The sequence below is a fragment of the Zootoca vivipara genome, chromosome 8 (genome assembly GCF_963506605.1).
Source record: "Zootoca vivipara chromosome 8, rZooViv1.1, whole genome shotgun sequence".
Classification (NCBI taxonomy): Eukaryota; Metazoa; Chordata; class Lepidosauria; order Squamata; family Lacertidae; genus Zootoca; species Zootoca vivipara.
Genome location: NC_083283.1, coordinates 14,799,102 through 14,824,962, shown reverse-complemented (window position 1 = coordinate 14,824,962; position 25,861 = coordinate 14,799,102). Strand labels below are relative to the sequence as shown.

The following is a 25,861-nucleotide window of genomic DNA, read 5'->3' as shown; positions in this document are numbered from 1 at the left end:
AACGGCAGCTCACCCCGTTGCAGGGATTCGAACCGCCGACCTTCTGATCAGCAAGCCCTAGGCTCTGTGGTTTAACCCACAGCGCATGTTTATTCTGTTGCTATTTTGTTAATGTTTTCATATTGTTTTATAGATATGAATGCTGTCGTCCTTTGCGAATCCTATAATATGATTTTTGGTGTAACTGTTATGTTTAGCTTATTTTGGGGGGTTTATTTGAATGAAAAATGGCATAGAAATAGAATCAATCAATCAATCTTCCAAAAGGGGCTGTGGAAAGGTGTTATCTTAACCACCCCACAAGGAGAAAAAGCATGGTAGATGCTCTATATCTTCTATAGAACATGTTGCCTCACTTCTCTGAAGACAACATAAAAATGTTATTTTTAATAAGTCTTGAAAAAAGAGTTATATAAACTCTTTATTTGAGGGTTTAAAAAGTTGAGGCTGAAAACTATGGGAGATTGTGTGGCCTGGGAGTGTCCTTTTGCTGCACTGGGTGAAGAAGTCCCTTCGTGGAGAGTGTCATGTCAACTGGGATAGGGCTGGTGCTTAGCGGCCGTTTCTGATCTCCTGAATCATGATGAGTTTGCACTGAGATGTATTAAGGGTTTGATGAATTTGTTTTTCACCATATTTATATGGTTATGATTGGGCTGGGTGATTTATTGTCCAAAACCAATTTCAAGCCCATATTGTGATATTGGTTTCATAATTTTTGACCTGCAAATGTTAATTGCAAATCTTGATGGTTGTGTGCTAATGCAAAAATCACAATGTAGGGGAAACCGTGAAGCTAGCCATTGCCTCTACATACGTAGTAGTAGTAGTAGTAGTTGTTTAGTCGTTTAGTCGTGTCCGACTCTTCGTGACCCCATGGACCAGAGCATGCCAAGCACTCCTGTCTTCCACTGCCTCCTGCAGTTTGGTCAAACTCATGTTCGTAGCTTCGAGAATACTGTCCAACCATCTCATCCTCTGTCGTCCCCTTCTCCTAGTGCCCTCAATCTTTCCCAACATCAGGGAGTCTTCTCTTCTCATGAGGTGGCCAAAGTATTGTAGCCTCAGCTTCAGGATCTGTCCTGCCAGTGAGCACTCAGGGCTGATTTCCTTCAGAATGGATAGGTTTGATCTTCTTGCAGCCAAGAGTCTCCTCCAGCACCATAATTGAAAAGCATCAATTCTTCAAGATGCGGCTTCAGATTGGCTGTGGGAGATTCCTGCACTCAAGCGGAAGCCACGTTGGAAGTTCGGCTTCCAAAAAATGTTTGAAAACCAGAACGCTTACTTCCGTGTTTTGGGCGTCCAGGAGCCCAAATGTACAAGTTCCAAGGCATTCGAGAATCAAGGTATTGCAATGTTTAGCTTTTGCTTTTTTAAGAAGCAAAGCAGTCTTGGTGGCTGCAAAGAAAAGCACAGAGGGCCAGAGAGGTGTGGCTGACTCCTTTTTCTTTCTGCAGTTCCCTGAGCTGTTTTTCAGCAACAGGGGTCATGTATCTTTTCCTCATATGGAAAACCAGCTTGGGAAGGGCTTTTGAATGATCAAATGATGGGGATGGAAAAGGGTCAAGCACAACCTTCCACCAGTTCTCTTTGTGCTCTCATTCAATGCCTCCCTCATTGAATTTTCTTTAAAAATGTTCTGGGAAATAATGCAAATTACATAGCATCACATGCAGTCTAGCTGTAAATAAGTGTGTTGCAAGTACACCAAAGAGTGTCTCCACTTTTATCTGTGAAATATTGGAAGTGTGTAATTACCTGGGTTTTTCTTTTTTCTTTTTTCTTATTAATGCCGTAATTTTGCCTCTAGTGCTTTTTCTTCCAAAGAAAACTGAGCTGGCTAGAGTTTCCGTGGGCAACCTTATTACTTTGGGACATGAAAACATTATTATTCATTCATTGAGTAGCACTACGGTAGGAGACCCGGTCAGCATAGGTGCCAATTAAAATCTCTGTTATCCCTTGTTAAAACTAACACAGCATGCTTTAATTCGAGATGGAACTGGCCAGTATGCTAGGGAACAGAGAACAGAAAAGCCTGCCTTGGTGTGGAGAATTAGGCTGCATTTATACCGTAATTCAAAGCACACGACTTCCTGCAAATATGCCTGCAGACTGTAGTTAACCCCTCACAAAACTACAATTCCCAGCACCCTTAACAAACTAGTTTCCAGGATTCTTCATGGGAAGTCATGCGCTCTAAATGTATGGTGAATACGCAGCCATAGATTATATAATGTTCTCCTGTATTTGGAAATGATGTAGAGTTCTTTACTACTCTATTAAAAACGCCACCCACTCATAAATGAGGGAGGGACGCCCCCAAAATGTCTGACACCTATTCTCTTGTAAACAGAATTCAGCATTCCCTCTAAATATCAAGTTTATATAGTTTATATAGTGAGGTGCTTATCAATTTGGGAAAGGGGCACATGAAAACCATGGTTTTCACATACTCTGAAAATGTTGGTGTATACATTATTATTATTATTATTATTATTATTATTATTATTATTATTATTTTAAGGGCCTGTATGCAGTTGCTTCCAGGGCTGACAAAATGTTGAGGGTATCAAATACAGAAGAGAAAATGGTAACAAGTCTAAAAGGAAGAGAGGGATTGAATTCCTGAAACGGCGACAGTATCCTGAAGGAATTAGGTTTAAGTGACTCTGCAACATGGAGGTTATATATAGCACAATAATGAGCATGGTTGCAAAGAGCAAGGGGGACAGAGATCCTATTTCCTATTCTCTAGAAAACTCCCATGGCTAGCTGCCATTTTGAGCCTTGAAGCACAGCCTTGAAGAAACATGGGTGCTATTTTCTCAATGAATCCCAAGCCGGAATTAAGATTGCCGGAAGAAATATCAACAACCTCAGATATGCTGATGACACAACCTTGATGGCAGAAAGTGAGGAGGAATTAAAGAACCTTTTAATGAGGGTGAAAGAGGAAAGCGCAAAATATGGTCTGAAGCTCAACATCAAAAAAACTAAGATCATGGCCACTGGTCCCATCACCTCCTGGCAAGTAGAAGGGGAAGAAATGGAGGCAGTGAGAGATTTTACTTTCTTGGGTTCCATGATCACTGCAGATGGTGACAGCAGTCACGAAATTAAAAGACGCCTGCTTCTTGGGAGAAAAGCAACGACAAACCTAGACAGCATCTTAAAAAGCAGACACATCACCTTGCCGACAAAGGTCTGTATAGTTAAAGCTATAGTTTTCCCAGTAGTGATGTATGGAAGTGAGAGCTGGACCATAGAGAAGGCTGATCGCCAAATAATTGATGCTTTTGAATTATGGTGCTGGAGGAGACTCTTGAGAGTCGCATGGACTGCAAGAAGATCAAACCTCTCCATTCTGAAGGAAATCAGCCCTAAGTGCTCACTGGAAGGACAGATCCTGAAGCTGAGGCTCCAATACTTTGGCCACCTCATGAGAAGAGAAGAATCCTTGGAAAACAGCCTGATGTTGGGAAAGATTGAGGGCACAAGGAGAAGGGGACGACAGAGGACGAGATGGTTGGACAGTGTTCTTGAAGCTGCGAATATGAGTCTGACCAAACTGTGGGAGGCAGTGTAAGATAGGAGTGCCTGGCGTGCTCTGGTCCATGGGGTCACAAAGAGTAGGGCACGACTAAACGACTAAACAACAACAATTTCCTCAATTTCTGCATCCTCTTATCCAGGAGCCCTAAGCATCACTATTAAGTTCCTTCCCCAGGTGGCTGGAGGGCTGAACTGGATCATTCCTGGTAGAACAGTGGCAAGGAACCTTTTTTAGCTTGAGGTCCACATTCCCCACCTTCTGAATGCCATGTACCTGTGGACAGGCAGGGCCAGAGAAAATGTAGGCAGGCTGAACTAGGGATATATGGCAATATATTGAGTCACATCAAGTTCCAGCAAACTCAGGATTCACTCTGCATGAAGGAATTAGGGTGCCCTTCTATATAAGGGATGAGTGTCTGTCTTGATTTCTCCACTCTGAAATCCAGTTCTCCACATCGGTTCACAAACATTTATTTATTTATTTAAAAAATACCCAAATCCCTGTGAAAATTCATCAGCATTTTAGTACTAATTTCTCTCAACATGCACAGTTGGCAAAGTAGAGTTTGCCTAATATAATGCACTTTTGTAGGTTCTTTTTAGTAACACATGCACTTTTATGCTCACTTTACCCTAATATATGTAATTTTGTAGATATTCCTTGGGCTGGAGAACTGCACCTCAGAATTCAGAGAAGTGCGAAATTCAAGGATGGCTGCATTTTGGTTCATGTAATGCTTTGGGAAGTGCGAATTAGGTAGAGATTTGCCTCTGAATGTGAATTGAATCAAATTTATCCACCTGTTCCCTGGGCAGGGAGGGCTTCTTGAGAGTGACAGAAGCATTCCAAAGGGTTTAGGGCATTATAGCTCCACCCCCTGACCTCACCCTGTTACCTGCATTAATTTAATTTTTCCACGGATATTCAGTCTGCTGCACTTAAAACTGGAGGATCGTATTTAAGTCCATGCAGTAAGTTTACGTCCCGTTGGAGCCACAGAGTAGCAGGTTGGAAACCCAACCTAAGGGGATAGAATCTGATACCCAGAAGTTCAAAACACTGTGCGAGAAAGGAACACAAAGTAAAAAAAAAAAACTGAATGTGTGGTTTTATTATATTTAAGTTTCTATTCTCTATGGAGCTTAAATATGTCTATCACATAGTTAACAGTAATTGTCATTTTACATGTTTGATACACAGTACAGGACTAAACAAAAAACCAGAAGGTAAGGGAGTGCTGGAAAAATTAAAAGGTTTCCTCCAAGTAATTAATCAACTCTGCAGCACCATTCGGAAAAGCTTTGACCAAGAGACTTGAGTGTCAGCAAACACTCCAAAAGGACAGGGAGAGACCAAAACATACAAATCAAAAACAACTGACACAAGACTTTAATATATTTTAAGATTTGATGCAAGATTAACAAACAAACAAACAAACAAAAATACCACTAATAATTTTAATGTCCTGTTTCAAATTAATAAATATAATATAAAAATATACACCACTTCATGAGAGGATGGATGGGCTGAGTTTAAAGAGGAAGGTTAAATATCGCTTTCAAACGTATGCAGATATGTCTTTAAGGAGAGGATTTCGGAGTAGCTTCGGCTGGTCTTCCGGAAGAAATCCAAGTTGGTGAGCTGCTCGATGTCGCGTACTCTGGCGGTGTGCATTTTCAAGAGCTCTTCAACCCATCGGGATTCATCCTCGGAGGAGTTCTGGAATTGAGAAAGGCACCATGACTAAACATGAACTCTCCCTTATTAAAGAGAGCATCCCATGCTCCATCAATTCATTTTACTTGAACTACGGTCTTTATAAACAGAGGGTTTGCAATTTGTTGAGAAGAGCCCGCAGGGAAAGTTGGTGTCTCGTAGAATGTACAGTAGAGCTGTAGACAGGGCTGGATTTAGGTATAACGGGGTCCTAAGCTACTGAAGGTAAAGTAAAGGTAAAGGGACCCCTGACCATTAGGTCCAGTCGTGACCGACTCTGGGGTTGCGCGCTCCCCAGAGGGAGCCGGCGTATAGCTTCCCAGTCATGTGGCCAGCATGACAAAGCCACTTCTGGCAAACCAGAGCAGCACATGGAAACGCCGTTTACCTTCCCGCTGTAGCGGTTCCTATTTATCTACTTGCATTTTGACGTGCTTTCGAACTGCTAGGTTGGCAGGAGCTGGGACCAAGCAACGGGAGCTCACCCCGTCACAGGGATTCGAACCGCCGACCTTCTGATCAGCAAGCCCTAGGCTCAGTGATTTAACCACAGCGCCACCTGGGTCCTTTATATGTCCAGCTGTCCTTGAATATATGCTATATTGTAATTTATGGACCTAATAGGTATCTAAAGCCATTTGCACATAACAAAACATGTATTTTATCAAAGTAATTGTTGAACTGAAATACAATTAAGAAGAAGTGTATTAATGGTGAAATACAATTAAGAAGAAGTATATGGTTGGCCAAGAGAGTGGGGCCCTAAGCTATAGCTTGTTTAGCTTATACATAAATCTTGCACTGGCTATAGAGTTGGAAGGGAAGTGATCTAGTCCAAGAATATGTTGCCCAATGTGGGACACAGATCAACAACCTTGAGACTCATGCAATCGCAGCACCAGGCTGGTTTCGAATACTTCGGTTTGCATTTGCTATTCTACATTCGTTCCAGATTTTCGGCATTCCATGGCAATATTTAATTTAAGACGTTAACTACTAAAAACGCAAGGGTCCAATGTTTAAGGCTGCTTTCTAAACCAAAAAGCCGTGTTTCACACGACACGTAGCGTCACACAGCCTGGTTCTACATGGCTGTGAAGAGATTCCAACCACGCTGCTGTTACCAAGAGGCTAGCAAAGGTTGGGTTTACCTCTAGGCCCTACAGAAGGCGATTGGATCCCCACATGGATGCAACGGCCATATTGGAAGGTTGTACGCAGCCACCAGGTGGTGCTGTGTCATTTGAAACCATCTTGAACATCCAGAGCAGTTGCATATTTGAGACATTGTTTTGTGAGTCAAATATTTTTCTCCACCCACCATTCCAGGACACCAGAATGTTAACCCTGATGGCAACTCAAAATAAAAAAATTCCCCAGAAATATCCTCCATCACCTGCTCCAACTACTGAGATTTTAAAACAGAGGTCTGGCAGGAAGAAAAGGCTTGCTTTGCCCTCTTTCCCTGCTTGCTGTTTTCTGCTCACCTCCTTAAAAGCATACACAGGCAAACATATTTGGGGACACACACAGTTCTGCGTTTGTGGAAGGGGGTTGTTTTGAACAATAAACCACCAGCAAATAGAATAGTTAAATACCTGCTCTTTTCTGGTCCTCTGCTCAAAATATACCTTTCATACATTATACTTGTACAACTTACCATTTGTTTACAGGTAGGTAGCCGTGTTGGTCTGAGTCGAAGCAAAATAAAAAAATTCCTTCAGTAGCACCTTAAAGACCAACTAAGTTTATATTTTGGTATGAGCTTTCGTGTGCATGCACACTTCTTCAGATACGTGTATCTGAAGAAGTGTGCATGCACACAAAAGCTCATACCAAAATATAAACTTAGTTGGTCTTTAAGGTGCTACTGAAGGAATTTTTTTATTTTACCATTTGTTATTAGAGAATCTATAAACTGCATTTGCCTTCATTCCCTTTTACCTCCTCTCTCCTCTCCCCTTGAGAAATAACTTTACTTCTTCTCCTCTTCATTTACCGATAGCACTCTAGAGATGATTGCTACTAATTAATTGTGAAGAAGTAGCACCTCTCTAACCAAGTATGGATGTGTTAAGTGGTTCATCCAAGCCCTTAAGAGTGCTTAGAGGAGAGACGCACACCCCATCGGAAAGAAGCTGAGTGCAAATCTCTACATGTTTAAATCAACGGAAGCAGATGGCAAATACAGCTGCCTATGCCTGTTTTCACAATGGAACTCTTTTGCTGTGTAAATATACTTAATAAGCATAACTTGTGAGGAACACAGGTAAGCAAGCCCAGAGTAATTACAGTGTTAAGTAGTCTGTGATTGTTTACCTGTGGTCCTTGGGAGTCTTATATCTCAAAAGCAGCCTTTCCCAGTCTTGGCTCCCCAGATGTTGTTGGACTGCAACTTTCATCATTCTTGACCATTGGCCATGCTGGATGATAGAGGCTGCAGTCTAACAACATCTGGAAATGCTATAAAAAAAATGTTGGCCATCCCACTCGCCACAGCACCCAATGTGTTTTAACTATAGGCAATCTTGGGTTTATGTGCCATCCCCAGAACATAAATTCAAAGTTAGTTGCCTGTATATAGAAATTAATGAACTGCATACTTTTGCATAGTTCAGTGATTTAACATGCTTGAGAGAGAGAGAGAGAGAGAGAGAGAGAGAGAGAGAGAGAGAGAGAGAGAGAGAGAGAGAGAGAGAGAGAGAATTCTAGCATGTTTTTATAAGTCATTTTCTTGTTGTTTTCGACCTGGTTGGCCATGCTCGTGAACATTCACAATTTATCACCCTGATTAGAGTTCAAATTAGTGCTGGATAATTCTCAGGTTATTAGAACTTTGGGCATACAAGATTGCTGCTGTTCTTGTTGCATCATTTCTTCCCATTATTAAACCCTGCTTCTGTTTCAGTATTCGGTCATTAAAATAATTTCAAACCATGTTCACAGCAGTCACATTTGTTTCATTGTCCCCAATAATTTCCCAAACTAACAGAAAATGTCAATGGGAACTCCAAACAAATATTTTTTTAAAAATGGGAATAAATTTTATCTGGGATAAAGTTTTAATTTCTATTTATGAAATCAGAATGAAATATGAATACAACTCTTTCCTATTTCTTTTCTCTTTCAGGATTAAATGAATACACACTGGTCACCAACATCTGAAAAGCAGGTGATGTGTCAGCAAATTTTGCTCCTCGTCCTCTGAAATTCACCCCACCTCTAAAGCATGGGCTGAAAGTTTCACTTTTTGGACTTTTAGCTCAGTTACAGAATTCCTGACCTGCATTTGGTAGAACAGACAGACAGAACATCACTGCAGCCGAACAAGACTGAAAGTTACTCCCTCTTTCCTTCCTGTTTTCTGGTTTCATAAGAAAAAAAAGCAAAGGTATCTGTTTGAACTTACAAAGCAGCTCTCATCATTGTCTGGACGGTGTGGGAATATATATGACAGAACAGACAGTGGTCCATCACACTTGTCAGCTGGCTGAGTGAAATCTAAACAACTTGTTATAATACTATAGTAATGGGTTGGAACTGGGATTGAACTTCCTTCCACATACCTAGAAGAAAGGAGAGGGGTTTGGGTTATTTTTTAAAATTACAAACATACATAAAGGACACGTTGAAACAGATTTTGGGTAAATAACTGCCCTAACTCAGCTACCTATTAAAAAGGATCTATAGTATATCAACTTTTTGCAACAAAAGTGGGGATACTAGGTTGTCCAGAATATGTTGCTGGACTTCAAGTCTCTTCGGTTGCAGCTATCATGGCGTCAGTAGGGAGGAACGCTGATGATTTGGGAATTCAACAACACCTCAAAGGTTTCTTCCAAAACAATGGCAAGATCCTTTTCACACACACATGGAAACAGGTGTGTTAAAATATCCAAAGCAAAAAGCCCTACCACCAATACAACTGCATTTATTACCATGATTTGAAATTTAATCCTTTTAAATCTGATAAGGGAAACACCTTATTAGAAAAGCATAGAAAGTGCTTAAAAATGTATTTTGGAGCTGTAGACTTGGTATTGGTTTTACGCTGTGTTCAAGTACTTTGTCTTTAATGCTGAAATGCCACACTGTGCACTGCTCTAGGTGTTATTGTATGGTATGGGTTTTTAAAAACTTTGCACCCCGCTTGCATTATTTTCTGAACCAATCTGATCCTGGGGGAATCCAGAGCCCCAAACAAGTCAGTAGGAATCTACCCAAAGCAGCAAACTTCCAAGAAGTCCGGTCTCCCCTTTCGGTGGGGCAGCATTACAGGACGACAGAGGCTCCTCTAAGAACCCGACAGGGAAATCGCAGCATCGGTGCCCTGGCTGGATAAGGTGGCGTGGATGTAAGCCTGCGGCGCTTATCAGGAGCCAGACCCTAGCCTGCATGCGGGATAAGCAAATAGGGATGCAGGCTCGGACATGGGCTGGGCCAGGGCTCAGACCCAAGGGAGCAAGGAGGTTTCCCTAGGGTACATAATAGCACCACCTTGTCCAACGTGTCGATCGTGACCGACAAGTAGATCCTGTAATGAATTCTGGTCGATTGCCACCCACCCTCCGTTGGAGACATTGGAATGGGCTGTTTTGACACTGCACGTGCGCATCCACCCCTGCCATGTCGGGGGAAGCAGCCAGTGCCCACCCACCCTGCACCCATTCCTGCCCCCTCAGGGGAAACAACCAGCAGCCGCCCACCCTGTACCTATCCCTGGGTGGTAGATCACTGCCAGTTTTTATATTGGATCGTAGATCACAGCCTACTTTAAGTTGGACGTGCCTGTTATAGCACAATCCCATGCACCCATAGCTAAGTCCCAGTGTTCAGTTCAACTCCTAGGTTGGCATTCAAAAGAGACTCCGGCCTAGAGGAGAAGATCCTTACAGCTTTATCTTGTCCGGCGTGTCATGCAAACCATCGAAGTCGTAATCAAAGATCGGGCCGCTTATAACATTGACTCCATTCCGCTCAATGGCATATCTCTTCACCAAAACCCGTTGGAAGTAATTCCACACCTCTGGATTTAAAAGAGAGACAGAGAGAGAGAGAGTACAAATTATCCTTAAAAGCAATAAGAGGAAATAAAAGTCACTTCTCATGTGGATTAAGAAAGAGAAACTTCTGTTGATTCTATATGCATTTATTTATGCTTTGATTTTTTGAAGTCTTCTATCTTGGATGAATGAAGGTGCACACAGGAAGGGGATGGCAGAAGATGAAGAGGCCTGAATGAAAGGCAGAGCGGAGAGGACCTCCCAGGTGCGAGAAGAGGGGGAAGCTCCCAGGGGATAGTCGGAAGGGATCCCTCTTCTGTGTGTGGAATAAGGGTTAAGTTATATTTGTGATAGAGGGCCTTTGAAAACTTTTCATAAAAATGGATGTAAGAAAGAGAAACCAGGATCGGGGGGGGGAAGGGGTGTGTGGTGGGGGCGGGCCACCCCAGGTGTCACCACTGAGGGGGGGTGACAAAATGCCGGGTGGCACCCACTGCAGGGCCTGCAGTGCGCCCGAGCCATGTGTCTCTCCTGGGAGTGACACAGTTGCTTGGGCGCCCGCAGGCTCTGCACTGCCCCAAATGATCTGCCCGCTGCCTCCCTGCCAGCTGTAGGGCGGCTGAGTGACAGGAGGCAGGCAGACTCCTCGGAGGCCCCGCAAAGCGTCCTGCTCCAGCTCGCCCTGCCCCATGGGCGGCTGGCCCTGCACCCTTGGCACAGGGCACGCGCGCCACCCAAGGTGCCCGTTCGGCTTGCTCTGCCACTGACCAGGATTGAGCTACACATGTAGGAAGAGGCGAAGTTCTCTTATCTAGGAGACCACTGCAAGCAGATGGAAACATTAGCAGGATTTTCATTCCACTTGTAATGCAAAAAAATACTACGGATAATATGGACTGCTACAAAATTTAGAGTATGGAAGAATATGCAGCTGTAAATGTTAAAAATAGGACCCCATGGAGGAAGTGGGGGGAAGTCGTGAGATTCAGAGTGATCTCTAGGGTGATGACTTTTTAATTTTTTTCTCTCAAAAATTATTTCCTGTAGCACAAATGGATGAACTTTTGCCTATTAATGACTAAAACGAGGTATATTCCATTGAAATATTAAAAAAGGTCACGCACAAACCGTTTATAATTTTTTTGTATGCCGTTTTACCATTTCATAAAATTGTATTAACAATTCTCTATATATTTCGTATCAAATTTGGACACAACACCACATTCCACAATGGGGAGTGTTCTTAGCAACATAGGGTATACAAATGCGCAAGGTAAAAGCCCCCTTTTGGGACCTCAAAACTCAGCCACCAGACCCTGCTGGACATGCTGGGAAAAGAACCTACAGGAGAGGTAGCAAAACATCGCCCTCTAGCGGTGTCTATACTGTTACTGCAGCTAAAAAAAGCTTCCTTGTGTGTTTGATGACCCTACGGTATATAATGTTGTATATATGTGACTCTAAAGCTTGGGTTCAGTTTTATATCTGCTTACAGTGACTTCAAAAATGGTCAAAAAACTGATAAATAAAATTTTTAAAATCATTTTGTGCGTGAGGTTATTTTTTAATCAAATCTCTTTGAAAGTAAGATTTTATCTAAATCTTTAATGAAAGCTCATCAAATTATGATACAGGGAAATGAGGTTGTAAAAAAGTCATCACCCTAGTGATCTCAGTTTATGGTTATGTACTTGGACTGTTATAATTTTATATTTGGATATATATATATATGGAAGAGGCGAAGTTCCCACTGACCAGGTTCACCAGAGGCAGGGAGAATAGTTAGCCCCTTACAGTTCATTCAGCTACACCTTTTACTCTCTTGCATATATTGAGTGATTGCAGCTCATTCCTATATGGAACATGCAACACACTGCTGTGAGCATTGACACTGGACACCCCTCGCAATCAGGAATCCCACACTGGCACAATGCATACCTGCAGCACAAAGAATGCACACACAGTACACCCCTAAGGGTGGTTTTTAACACACCAGCAAAGTCTCCACACACGCCCAAGTCCACCACTATTATGGGCATTTTGCTAGTAATTCATTTTAACAAAAAAGGTGAGAATCGGAATTTGTTTGAGTAGACCACACGACATGGACCTTGTTGGTCATTTTCTGGAATTGACAAAGTGGGGCTGTCAGGAAATTTATACTAATCTGCATTGCTATAACCAGGGGGGTTAATGGATGTTTTTATTGATAGAAATGATATGTATGCCTGCAATATATATATATATATATATATATATATATATATATATATATAATATCTTTATTGGGAAATAAAGGAAACATCAAAGAGTAAACAAATCGAACAAGCATAAAGCACATATTTCTAAACTTTCTGCAATTTTAAATCATTAAATTTAATTGCCTGCATTATCATGCTACTAGGATTACATTAACTAACAATTCTAAAACCATAATTCTCAAGGACAATTCTTTTTAAAAACATAGTACATAATCCACAAATTCTGTGTTTATGCATTCATATTTGAAAACATGGCACAGTATTCAAAGATTCACTTCCCATGCTTTTGGGTCAAATATCCAAGACCAGCAGATCATACAAATTCATTTTATTTTTTCTGTTTTTATTTTTATTTTCCTGCTCCCATGTTTTGTTCTCTCATTTCCCTCCCTCTGGGAGGAAATACACAGTGCCACTCCGAGGCTGGCATTGCCAGGGGCACCACACAGATATCACATTGTTCTTGCCTACAAAAACAGGATGGGTTTCTTTTGCTGTCCTTACACATGACCTTACGCATGCAAGCACACATAGATGCCAACTGTAGTTCCCCAACATTGTGCTTTTAGGTGGATCATGCTATTTGCCCTGTGCTGTTTTTGGTTTTTTTAGGATGCCTTCCGCAGGCAAGCAGTGCCTACAATGGCCCCATTTAGTCACCAAGGCTTTTACAGACTCGCTCATGAGTCGCTGCCAGTCTGTCAGCGTTCCTAGGGAGGGATTAAATTGCACACTGGAAACTCACGGTTTTGCAATTCAAGTGGTTTAAAAGTGCTCAGTCACATCAAATCCACTTGTAAAAAAAATCTAGGCTTCTTGCAGTTAGGAAAGTGATGGGGAAGCACATTAAAAAGTATGGGGCGGCAATTGATTGACAGGAAGGCATATAGCTTCTGTGCAAGCAAATTAGGACGAATGCTCAAATAAACAATTCTTCCGGAGGAGATCCTCTGTTGTCTTATTCAGCTCAGTGTGTCTCCTTCTCAGCAGACATCTGAAGGGAGCCCTGTATAGGGAATTTTAAAATGTTTGATGTTCTACTGTGTATGATGTTTTAATTTATTGGAAGCTGCCCAGAATGGCTGGGGCAACCCCGTCAGATGGGAGGCATATAAATAAGAAATTATTATTATTATTATTATTATTATTATTATTATTATTATTATTATTAGGTTTGCATGATGTTGGTTTTTGTATTCATAGTCTGTTTCTGGGCCCAGTTTAAAGTGCTGGCCCTCTTCCTCGGTTGCGCTCTGGGTGGAGCTCCCAAGTAAAGTGAGGCAGGGAGAGGGCCTTTTCAGTAATGGCACCTTGGTTATAGAATAGCTTTCCTAGGGAGCCTTGCCTGGTGCCATTTCTGTGGTCTTTTCAGTGGCACATAAAGACCAAGCCTTGTAAACAAACATATGTAGTCAGATGGGGGCAGCCAAGTTTTAAATCTATGTTTTTAATTTTGGGCAGTGGAAGACAGTTTGTGATGTTTGTTTCTGTGGTTTGATTTTATGGTTAATTTTATTTATTTATTGCAAGCTGCTAGTAAATCAAATTACATTATGGGGTAGCATGCAAATGCCCCTCATAAAATCATAGCCGGGGAGTTATTTATATGATTGATGCTTTCATGAACTTTACAGTTATGAGAAGGTTTTCCTTAAAAACCTTGAACTGATTTACAACATGCACGCACAATCTGATCTTTCCCTGCTTCCTGGTGCACGTTGAAATTACCAGGAAGGTGAAATTACCAGGTAGACTCATTTCCCCCCAAGGATTCTGCCCTGGCATTGAAAGCAGACACATGTGCAGAAGAGCCAGAAGCAGAGTTTTACCAATGCAGATCAGAACCAGGTACGTACTTTTGAAGGCAGGATACATCGGAATGACATTTGTTATTAGAAAAGCATCATATTTTGCATCTGCTGAGGAACTGAGTTCTGAAAGAGAAAAAGATACATCCTGTCAGAATTACTTTATATTGGTGGTTATGGTATCTACTGAGATGCTGCAAGGACAGACATCCCCTGTACAGTGGTACCTCGCAAGACGAGTGCCCTGCAAGACAAATTTTTCGCAAGACGAGGGCATCTTGCGGTCTGATGGTGACTCACAAGACGAATTCGTTTTGCGAAAAATTCATCTTGCGAATCGCGGTTTCCCATAGGAATGCACTGAAATTTAATTAATGCGTTCCTATGGGCAAAAAAAAAGAAATGTGGTGATAATGATAAATAAGGTGATGATAATGATAAATAATAATAATAATAATAATAATAATAATAATAATAATAATAAGTACCCTGCACATCTGACTGGGTTGCCCTGATGCCATGGACCCCCCTGGGTGTGTTTTTCTGGGTTCAGATTTTTCTGCTGCTGCATGAAATCTGCACCTCCCTACTTCTTCCTTTCTGCGGCATGTACCTGGGTCTGACTGCAGAATAGATTTTTGCACACCACCAGCAAAATAATAGTATAATGTTGAAATAATATTATATCCCTAAAGGGGTAGTGCTAAATATACCTTGGTATCAAGGAACAGAAGCCTGAGAGGCGATATAAAATAAATCAGATTTACTTTGGGTAAATTAACAACATCTCAAGTTAGTGTTGGAGGATGCAGGGTTCTCTGCACTGGGAAGAGTATATGTGTGCTCAGCATTGCCCCGAGATCACTTGGGAGGATACTAAACTGAAAGAGACCTGCTGCCGCTCAAGCTTATGCAGCGGCTTGCCTCTTCAGCTGTGGGAACCACAGCTACAAAAAGCAGCAAGTTCTCTCCCATATGCATTCACTTCCCCTTGTTTGGAGCCCTGTTCAGGTTCCATCACCATCATCTGGACTGGCACAGATGGCCAGCGAGGAACAGAATCTGTAGCTACCGTGCCCCAAATCCAAATTTAAGCTTACGGGGAGGGAAAAGGAATCCGTAAGACATGTGTCTGTCCACTCTGTAGGCCGTGCAGCTCTGACTATTGCTTGGAGAGATGCGCAGGTCAGGTCTCACACAGTTGGCCAGCTGCTCTGTGGCTCCAGGCACCTCTGCCTGCATTGAAAGGAGGAGGAGGAGGAGGAGGAGGAGGAGAAAGAGAAGGAGGAGGAGAAATACTGCTGTTTATTTCATTTACTTAGATGCTGCTTAATATTCAGAATTTCTCAGCAGGAAAATATGGATCCCCTAGCAAGTACAGTGGTACCTCAAGTTACAGACGCTTCAGTTTACAGACTCTGCTAACCCAGAAATAGTACCTCGGGTTAAGAACTTTGCTTCAGGATGAGAACAGAAATCGCGGGGCAGCCATGCGGTGGCAGCGGGAGGCCCCATTAGCTAAAGCGGTACCTCAGGTTAAGAACGGTTTCAGGTTAAGAACGGACCTCCAGAACGAATCAAGTTATTAACCCGAGGTACTACTGCACAGAAATCTAATGCCTACTCTTCCATTGCTGTTCCGAAAAAGACCAACCCAAGTACATCGTTTCTTAAAAGAGCCTATTCTCCTGCATGTTTCGTACTTAGATAAGCAATGCAAACCCAATTCCCCATCTCGCACCCTGGAGTACAGGAGGAGAGTCCTGTTGGATTAGACTGAAAACCCAGAATCCTGTTACCCACAGATTTATTCATTTATCAAATCCCTGTACTGCTCTTCATCCAAGGATCACAGGGTGGTTTACAAAACGAAAACAAAAAAAGTAACATAGCAACAAACAAAAACAATACCCCCACCACACACACACACACACACAGAGAGAGAGAGAGAGAGAGAGAGAGTTTAAAAGGCCATAGACTCTTTAATTAGCCAAAGGCCTGGGAGAAGAGGAATGTTTTCGCTTGGAGCCTAAAAGTATGTAATGAAGGTGCCCGGTGAGCCTCCCTGGGGAGAGCATTAAGAGATTCAGGAAAACAGTCACCTGCTTTGAAATAGTGTAGGACGTCCAGAGAGGCATCAGGAATGTTTCGCTGTAGCCACTTTCGAAGTCGTGGTGGTGCAAAATGCTGTATTTTGTACGGTAAAGAACAGCTGGGCGACCATAGAGGAGGTGCTTGTTATCTGCAACTTACAGAAGATGAGATAAGAACACATGGGAAGAGATGCATCATATAAATTTATATGGTGCCTCATATAAATTTATACAAATTTATAACTTAAGAAAGAGTCCACCCCCTGAGGAAACCATTCCTGTGAAACGGGGAAGAAGCTGGCCGCCCGTCGGATGAGATAAGAACGCATGGGAAGAAATAAGAAGGCATGATACATCATAGCACTTTATTATCGGACTTGATTATTGCACTTTATACTGGACTTTCAAGACTTCGAGCATGAGATTTTGTACACATTTTTTAATCTCCTTGTATATGTGAAGGTTGTTGGTGCATATACATTTAAATATTTGCACAAACATTATGTCATGGCAAACCTAGGTTAGCCAGCCACCGAGTGTATACTTATCAGAGAGCTACAACGAACCTCATGATCTAATCAACGCCTGCAGGGCCATCTTAAGCATATCAGGCGCCCTGGCGCGACGATCCCTCCGGCGCCCCCCGCCCCGTTTCTCAGCACGGCGGGCGGGCGCAGCAGCGTGGCACCTCCCCTGGCGGCCTGGTGCCCTGGTGCATTGCGCCACCCAGCCTTGCCTTAGGGCCGGCCCTGAACGCCTGCAAGACCCTGCTTGCAAGCACATTGAACTTGTGTACACCTTTAAAAAATACAAGATACACACAGCTGTCTTTAAGCACACTGGAAGTAAAATCAGTCTGCTTTCCAGGGTTGAAAGCAATCATGCGACAGTGTGGGGTTTCCCTCTGAACATTCAGAAGTGCTCTAAAGATAGCCAGCGTTGCTGCAACTTGCATTCCCGGGCTCAAATAAGAAACAAGTATTACAACACCCAATCATTCTTATCTGGTTCAGACTCTGCTCACTCAACTCCCCCCCCCCAACTGATTCTCCACATGTGCGCATGAGCGCACGAACTGCTCCACCAGTGACAAGCTTCCAGACAAGGCATCTCCCCAGCACCTAGTTTTATAAAACTACATTTCCCAGGGGAATCTTTGGCCACGGGAATCAAAGTGCTCTGCCCTTTAGCTCATGCCTGCTGCCACCATAGCACGGCAGCCACGGCAACTATTACGTGTGGCAGAAGGGAAGGGAGCAGATAGACAGCAAGGGATTTGAGTGAGGGGTGCATACGCTCCCTAAACAACTTCTAGCAAAATTTGCCTGGTTAGAAATGCACAAGATGCTGGCTGGTTTCTTATCATGTTAAACTGGCAGTTTAGTAAGCTAAGCATGAGAAATAAAATGGTTCATTTGACTGAGTTGGCCCCCGTGTCCTCACCTTCCGTTCCTTTGACATAAAGACGCCGATTGAGTTCGTCCAACTTATTCTAGTAAAAAAGAAAGAAAGAAAGCATACACACAGGGCACATAGGAGATTGGCAGCTGAACTAAAAGATCGGCGGCTGGACTAAGAGAACATTCTCTTATTCCCGTTCTCAATATTTACCTTGCAAAGCAAGACTAGTCCTGTCAAAAGGGCTCTGGGTAAGATTTCCAAATTTGTAAGGACACGTCTCTGCTATACCCTTTGCAAGCAACTACTGACGAGAAAGAATATGCTAAAGTTCTGCATGCATGCCAGATCAAAAGGGGTTATAAAAATCCGCTCAGTTCTTTGTCTAAGGTCTTCTCTTGATGAGTGTCTGAACAGTCCTCTACTTGGTAGGATGCCCAGGCCAATCCATGCAGCTAAACTGGGAAGACTGATGGATTTGTGCAAGGTTCAAGCACCAGTCAAGTCAACTGCTTTGCCCTGCAAGCCTCCTTATAGCAGGACACGGGCATGAATCTCTCATTAGGCAAGACTCCAGGCCCCAACTCTCCAGGAGTCTGCATGCCACATCATCTTAGCATTTGAAAACTGGCTCCCTTTGCAGCAAAAAAAAACAAAAAAAACATACAAAGGCTTAGATTTTTAAAAACCAAAGTCATAGGGGTTACCAACCTTTGGGGGCTTACTGTGACATTTGGATTGTTCGGCAAGTGCTGTAGTAGGCACTTTGGTGACTACTCTCCCCTTCCCCTTGTTTGCCTCCCAGGCTCCCCCCAAAACAAACATATGCACAAGCAACACTTCCCCAATGGACCTGGGTAAAAGTCAGATCCAGTAGAATTAACCTGATCCTTGAAAGGCACATAGAGCTGAAACAGGAAGTGGAACAGAGAACCACTCTTCCAACTTCCTCCTTTCAGCTCCATGTAATTTTTTAAGGGAGAAAAACTAACACCCCCGTGAGGTTCCTGGGGAAGAGGTGCAGCTTGGAGGTTTCTTGGGTACCAGGGTGCCATTGGATCTACCAAGATCGACCTCAGCCAGCACTTATCTCCTTACAACCACTCTAGGGAGTGGAACTTGCTCTTTGCCTCTTCCTTCTCCTCCTCCTCCTCATCAACAGCAGCAGGGAGGAGACCAGTATTGCTCATTGCAAGGGGAAAAATCAGCCTACTATAGGCAACCTGAGACACATTCAATGGCAGTCCAGGAGAGAATGATTGGTATCACTTGCCAGGTCACGTTGAAGAAGAAGAGTAGTAGTAGTTTGGATTTGATATCCCACTTTATCACTACCCTATGGAGTCTCAAAGCGGCTAACATTCTCCTTTCCCTTCCTCCCCCACAACAAACACTCTGTGAGGTGAGTGGGGCTGAGACACTTCAGAGAAGTGTGACTAGCCCAAGGTCACCCAGCAGCTGCATGTGGAAGAGCAGGGAAGTGAACCCGGTTCCCCAGATTACGAGTCATGAAGCATTTCAGACATTGCTAGCAGACATTCAAAGAGGCAATTGCCTGGTGGACCTTCCGGGTAGCCAGAGCTTCCCACGGCCTTACCTTGTCCTCACAGGTGCATCCCAGGTCATAGTCAGACGAAGGTGTTGTAGCCACAGGATAGAGCGGCCGAGTAACTTCTTCTGGCATGATTGGCTTATATGTGTTGCTCCGGAGGAGGTGATTTAAGCTTCCGTGGGTCCCATTGTTAGGAGCAGGCTTTAATCCAAGAAGATCTGGAGGGTGCATAGAATGAAACTAAGTTCTGCACGCCAGCTCACTGTGGCACTTTCAAGACTACAAACTGAAAGGCAAGGAGACATTTGCCCCTTGTCTGCCAAGGCAGCAACTTATATACAGGAAATTGTTCTTTGGGAGAGGGTTCTGCCATGGCTGTTACTTCATATTGTTTTTAAATTCATCTGGTGTTATTGCCTGTGCTGTTTTTAACTGTTATTATTGCATGTCACACAATGCCTCGAGGCATGTGTGGAAAGTGATAGATGATGGAGAGACCGGCAGAGAGACAGAAACAGTCTTCCCCATCAGGTGAACATGTTTTCAATCTCTGCTTAACCCAATTTCACCTGGCCACCATGTTTTACTCCTGGACGTTGTAACATTATCTGAATTTTAATGATTGCTGGGGTATTATTATTATTATTATTATTATTATTTGTCAGCCACACTGAAAGCACTTTTGCTGAAGGGCAGGTTAAGGTTAAGGGAAAGGGAAAGGCGACTATGGGATTGCGGCGCTCATCTCGCTTTCAGGCCAAAGGAGCTGGCGTTTGTTCACAGACAGCTTTCTGGGTCATGTGGCCAGCAGGACTAAACCACTTCTGGCTCAACGGGACACCGTGACGGAAACCAGAGCTTACGGAAATGCTGTTTACCTTCCCGCCGCAGTGGTACCTATTTATCTACTTGCACTGGTGTGCTTTCGAACTGCTAGTTTGGCAGGAGCTGGGACAGGGCAATGGGAGTTAAGGAAGCATGGCAGATCGCCCTGCAAGAGGCAACAATATAGGATTCTGCTCTTCAGCCTGCAACAGAACTGCTCAAAAGAAAAATGCGGTCCTAGAACAGAAGAAGGAAGGAAAGAAAGAAAGAAAGAAAGAAAGAAAGAAAGAAAGAAAGAAAGAAAGAAAGAAAGAAAGAACGAGAGAACGAGAGAAAGAAAGAAAGAAAGAAAGAAAGAAAGAAAGAAAGAGAAAACGAGTGTTTCCACTTACCACACATCACATTGTAAAGTTCTATATTCTCAAAAGGAGGCACTTTTGCCCTGAATTTAAATGAAGGTCCGTAGCCTACAAAGACCGTCTAAGAGAGAAAGACAGAAAAGAAGAAACAGTAGTGTCATTGTGGCCGAATGCATTTTGTAATCTGGGAGCGGCTGTCTAGAGGGCCACACTGATGTTCAAGCCAGCCTTCCGAGGGCCACGTGCCAGCTGCTTGTGGCCTATGTCTGTACGTAAACACACAATGTTCAAACACGCTCACCAGACCTGTAGTCTCCCCTCTGTCACAAACACAAGCAGTCAGATGCTCCTGCACACAAACACACACACCCCTATCCATCCTTGTCCACTCCAGTGCTTGAGTGAAATGGCTGGAAATGTTGCCTTCTGCTTTGAGACTTTCCACCTACTTCCACTCCTGTGCTGGAATAGGGATTGGGAAGGTAATGTTGGCTTCTCGTCTCAAACAGTAGCCAGAGGCTTCATTTCCAATCTCAGCCCCGTGCTGCTTAGCACCAAGAGCGGAAATACACAATCCCTCTGAATCTCTAATGAGCAGGGAGAGCAATTTTACTAACCAGCTGGGAGATAAAGCATTCTGCCTACCCTTTAAGCTAATTCAAGAATGTTACTTTTGTGTTAACAATGCCTGCCATCCCACCTTCAAGTACAGTATTCTGCTACCGCCTACCTGCATGCTATTGATCTTGTTATCATAGCCGTGGTCTCCGTGGAAATAGCATTTTCCTGATATTTTCTTAAACACGTCTCCAGGTCTCCTAGAAGTTTTAAGAATATGTTGTTATTTTTTTACTACCACAAAGGAGTTCAAATGCCCCATGGACTGCCACTTTTTTTTACCGGTGGGATTCAATCACAGACCAGCAAATTCAGGTTGCAGAACTGAAGCGGATTTGGCATGGTTGTGCGGCAAGCCTGCTCCCTAACCCCGCCAAAAAAAGAACTACAAACCTAACTTTTAGTGGCAAGGGAAATGATGCAACAATGCACCAAATGTGGGATAACAATGGCTTGATGCAAGGTTGCGGAACCATTGGAAGAAGAAGAAGAAGAAGAAGAAGAAGAAGAAGAAGAAGAAGAAGAAGAAGAAGAAGAAGAAGAAGAAGAAGAAGAAGAAGAAGAAGAAGAGTTTGGATTTGATATCCCGCTTTATCACTACCCGAAGGAGTCTCAAAGCGGCTAACAATCTCCTTTCCCTTCCTCCCCCACAACAAACACTCTGTGAGGTGAGTGGGGCTGAGAGACTTCAAAGAAGTGTGACTAGCCCAAGGTCACCCAGCAGCTGCATGTGGAGGAGCGGAGACTCGAACCTGGTTCCCCAGATTAGGAGTCTACCGCTCTTAACCATTACACCACACTGGCTCTCACTTTGTGCAAATAAATATGCTTGAATGCTCAATTAGCATGTCATCTGGAAATGACCCGATTGCAGAAAGGCAGCTATTCACGCAAAGGTAGGGATAAAAGGATCTGTTAATTTTGACTCTCTCTGCTTCTCACTTCCAATTCAGATTCAATTCTTCACATTTCTGCAGCAATTTGGAATTTTTAAAAAACCCAAACCTCATGAAAATTCTTCAACATTTTTGTCCGAATTTAAACCCAACACGCACGCTTTGACATGTATATACCGGTATATGCAAGCAATTTATCCTAATACCACACATTTTTGCATGTTATTTTCACCAATATTTTTGCTTTCATCCACATTTCCCTGCTAATATATGCATGTTTGTAAACATTATTTTGATTGGGCAGCTAAAAATTCAGATAGGCTGCGTTTCTGTTTTCATATTGTTCCGGGAACTGCAAATTTGAAAGATTCAACTTTAATTGTGAACTGAATTAACCTGGCCCCAGACAGACAATCACCCACCCTAGTTAAATGTTAATGAAAATCTAACACACCATTAGAATTTTTTTAGCAAGAAACCTCTTCTCAACTCTTGAAAAACTAAGGCTGCAATCCTAACAACAGCTACTCACAAGTAAACCACAAATAAGCAGGGCTAAGATTGCAGCCTTAGTCTAAGCAATATTCTTTTATAATTCTGAGGATCATTCACACTGTTATAGCTGTGCCGCTAAGGAAATCAAAGAAAAATTATTGCGATAGGAAACTCTTCAATTTTCTTGAGTCCAGCTTGCAATATGTACGTTTTTATAATTCTCTATAGGACTCTTTAAGACTAATGAGTAACCATGCAGCAATTCTGTATGTCAACAGTCACTGATACAGACATGGCTGGTTTCTTTAGCAATGGATAAGAAACCAAGCTCAATTCATTGCTTTGCTTTTTTACAGGCATTAGATCTAGTTCACTGGAAATCTCAAAAGGCAAAAAGTCGTAAGCGAAGGAAGACGTCTGCTTACTTGGCCACATGCCATCTTCTTTCCACCAGCAAATGAATATCCTCAATCCTTCGGTTATTCGCATAATGCAAACGCTTAGGGAGATGCTGTTTCAAATACGGCTTGAAGTGCTGGTCAGGCTTCCTGCACTGAAACACAGAATTGTAGAGTTGGAGAGGGGACCACGAGGGCCATCAAGCTCAACCCACTGCAGGGCATGAACCTTTTTGCCCAGTCCGGGTCTCAAACTCACCACCCTGAGATTAAGAGTCTGATGCTCTACCAACTGAGCTAGTCATCTGCTGTCAGAACCAGGAACCCTTTCTAAACCTAGCCTTACTTAATAGCAGTGCACCCTCTAGTCTATCTCTTATAAAGCTTATATCAAGTCAGATCATTTGCCTACCTCCACTAGTATTGTCTACTCTGCTTGGCAGCAGCTCCACAGGGTTTCAAGCAGCCTTGCCAAGCACCCAGATGAGAACTTAACTTGAGGCTGCAGGCACATAAGCAGTGAGCTGAGGCTTCAGGACCCAAACACCTACAGTAACATCTAATGTAGGGATGTCAGAGAATTCCAGTAGGAAACTGTGAAGTACAAATTGACCATCCCAGGTCTAGAAAGGAAATGAATCCAGCAAATATGATCGGTATCAATCCAGCTATTACAATTTGTATTTGCTGAAAACCATGTTGTTGTTTTAAAGCCCGCGGCCGACACACAACGAATGACATTTTCACACTTGGTTTTGATGCTTCCTTCACATTGAAATGAACAGTGTGCAAATAATAACATAATTGATTATGCTTAATTTGTAAGTTGCAAAAGTGACACTAAAGAGTGGGCAGCAACGTGAAAAGTTTAGTGCTGGGTGGAAACTGAACGGTGGCAAAACAGAAACAGCGCCAATTGTGATGAAGAAAGAGCAGAAGGGGAATTGAAGCCTTCATACATCCCAAATCCAATGTTAGAGTCATTGAAAATAGTGGCCGTACCTACTTTAGATCCATTAATTTAAATGGGTCTCCTACGAGTATAACTTGGTTGGATACAACCACCACAGTTTGGGCTCTGAGAGTTTGTCATCTGCAATTGATTGCAGTGAGTTACAGGCTGTTTGCTTAATTTCTTCCACCAAAATTTTTAAGATTGGGGTGCTGAGGGTGGAAAGAAATTGTGTTAACACAATGCTGAGATGACTTCCGTTTTCCAAAGATCCAAATTCCGAGTCTAAACTCATCCCCCCCTCTTTAAAAACAGAGATGTCAATTCTTTCAATGGAGTGCTAGCAAAATATTTACTTGGAAAAGAGTTTTTTTTCCATTTCCAAAGGGATGGGATAAAGGGACTGTGTTCAGAGAATTAAGGCATCAAGTTGGTGCATGTCATCCAGAAAAGTTATAAAAATCTGTTAGCAGCAACAAAACAGTGGAAACCGTGATGAGCTTTCTTCCACACCCATGAACGCTCCTATTTAAGAGGCTTTATGATAGTCTGATCATCATCCTCTTGACCAATTTCCGTGTTAGTAGCACTGTAAATGCTCAGCCCATAATTAGAAGCCGGAAGAGTGTGTGCTAAGCGAATACTTACTGTGAGATTAGCAACAATGGCTTTTGGATCATCTGTTGGAGAAAGGGGGGGGGGAAAGAGTGAAATCAACTGAACCTTGAGCTAGAGAAAAAGTTTTGAGTTACAAGAATTAGCTTTCATATTAAAAATGCTTTTATTTTGCATTCTGGGATGGATCCAAACCATGCATTTAGATGTGTGGAAAGGGTCTCCTGATTGTGGAAGAAACATTTATGCTTTGTGCTAGAGCCAGGGGCATAGGTAAGGGGGGGCGGTCGGCCCCAGATGCCATCATGGAGGGGTGTGTGTGACAAATTATCAAGGAACAATTACTGCCCTACTAGGGCAGTTCATAAAAAAAAACTTTTTTAAAAAAAAATGCCTGCTCCAAATGTCTTATTTTTACTACACTAGGGATTATATAGCTCCATATGAAATTTCATGCATGTCAGTCAATATCTTGACCCTCCTCCACAAAAATAGCTGTTTACTTGACTGTTTCCCTATGTCGTGAAGGCTGAAATTTCAACAAAGCACGTGCCTTTGCTAGACTCTTTTTGGGCACCTGTTAAAAGCATTCTTCTTTAGGTAAGCAATAAGCATACCTAGATGCTTAGGAAGTTGAAGCAATTTTAATCTTAATATTTTAGCTTTTGTATGTTTTAAAGTAGGATTGTTAATTTTTCTTGATTTTACTGCTGTGGTGTTTTTTTGTTTTGGTAAACCACTTCGCAGGTTTTTAAAAATATATTTTATTAAATAAATAAACAATAAATATAAATAAAACAACACAAGCCAAAACACAAGCCATCCTGTAGATTTAAGTATCTGTCCATAGTCGTCTACTTGTTATCAGAGGCTCAGAATCCACATTCCTTTGTAAGAAAATATGAAATAGCATAAAACCATTTTTGCAGGCAAAAAAACCCACCAATGTTTAGAAAACATCTGAAGACAGCCCTGTATAGGGAAGTTTTTAATGTTTGATGTTTTCTCATGATTTTAATATTCTATTGGGAGCCGCCCAGAGTGGCTGGGGAAACCCAGCCATATGGGCGGGGTATAAATAATAAGCTATTATTATTATTATTATTCAACGGGCACCAGGTTATGGTTTGAAGGCACTCAAGTTGCTACAGCTTGCTACAGCTAAGCAAGTCTGAGTCTGGTCAATTCTGGGATGGGGGATCATCAGAGAATTAAATTTGTGCCCCCTTGTGTTCCGTGGAGAAAGTAAAGTGGAAGATAAATGCAAGAAAATAAACATCACCAGTATCTCAAAATCCCTGAATTAGGAA

The 25,861-nt window shown here is 42.6% G+C and overlaps 1 protein-coding gene across 5 annotated transcripts in view; it reads right to left on the bottom strand.

Annotated features, from left to right (window-relative positions):
- Nucleotides 1-4,638: 4,638 nt before the first annotated feature.
- Nucleotides 4,639-25,861, bottom strand: part of ENPP2 (ectonucleotide pyrophosphatase/phosphodiesterase 2) — an 87,427-nt gene continuing 66,204 nt past the window's right edge. For 2 of the 5 annotated variants that reach the window (XM_035124969.2, XM_035124968.2), the window contains exons 14-25: nucleotides 24,585-24,616; nucleotides 23,012-23,139; nucleotides 21,308-21,395; nucleotides 20,611-20,698; nucleotides 19,439-19,611; nucleotides 17,887-17,935; nucleotides 16,453-16,592; nucleotides 15,451-15,586; nucleotides 14,399-14,476; nucleotides 10,172-10,304; nucleotides 8,688-8,844; nucleotides 4,639-5,281 (exon numbers count right to left, since the gene is read on the bottom strand). In XM_035124969.2, the coding sequence (XP_034980860.1) occupies nucleotides 5,108-5,281; nucleotides 8,688-8,844; nucleotides 10,172-10,304; nucleotides 14,399-14,476; nucleotides 15,451-15,586; nucleotides 16,453-16,592; nucleotides 17,887-17,935; nucleotides 19,439-19,611; nucleotides 20,611-20,698; nucleotides 21,308-21,395; nucleotides 23,012-23,139; nucleotides 24,585-24,616 (1,376 nt within the window). In that variant the 3' untranslated portion in view covers nucleotides 4,639-5,107. The remainder of the gene's footprint in view (nucleotides 5,282-8,687; nucleotides 8,845-10,171; nucleotides 10,305-14,398; nucleotides 14,477-15,450; nucleotides 15,587-16,452; nucleotides 16,593-17,886; nucleotides 17,936-19,438; nucleotides 19,612-20,610; nucleotides 20,699-21,307; nucleotides 21,396-23,011; nucleotides 23,140-24,584; nucleotides 24,617-25,861) is intronic. The other 3 variants (XM_035124965.2, XM_035124964.2, XM_035124966.2) reach the window with 2 other exon arrangements.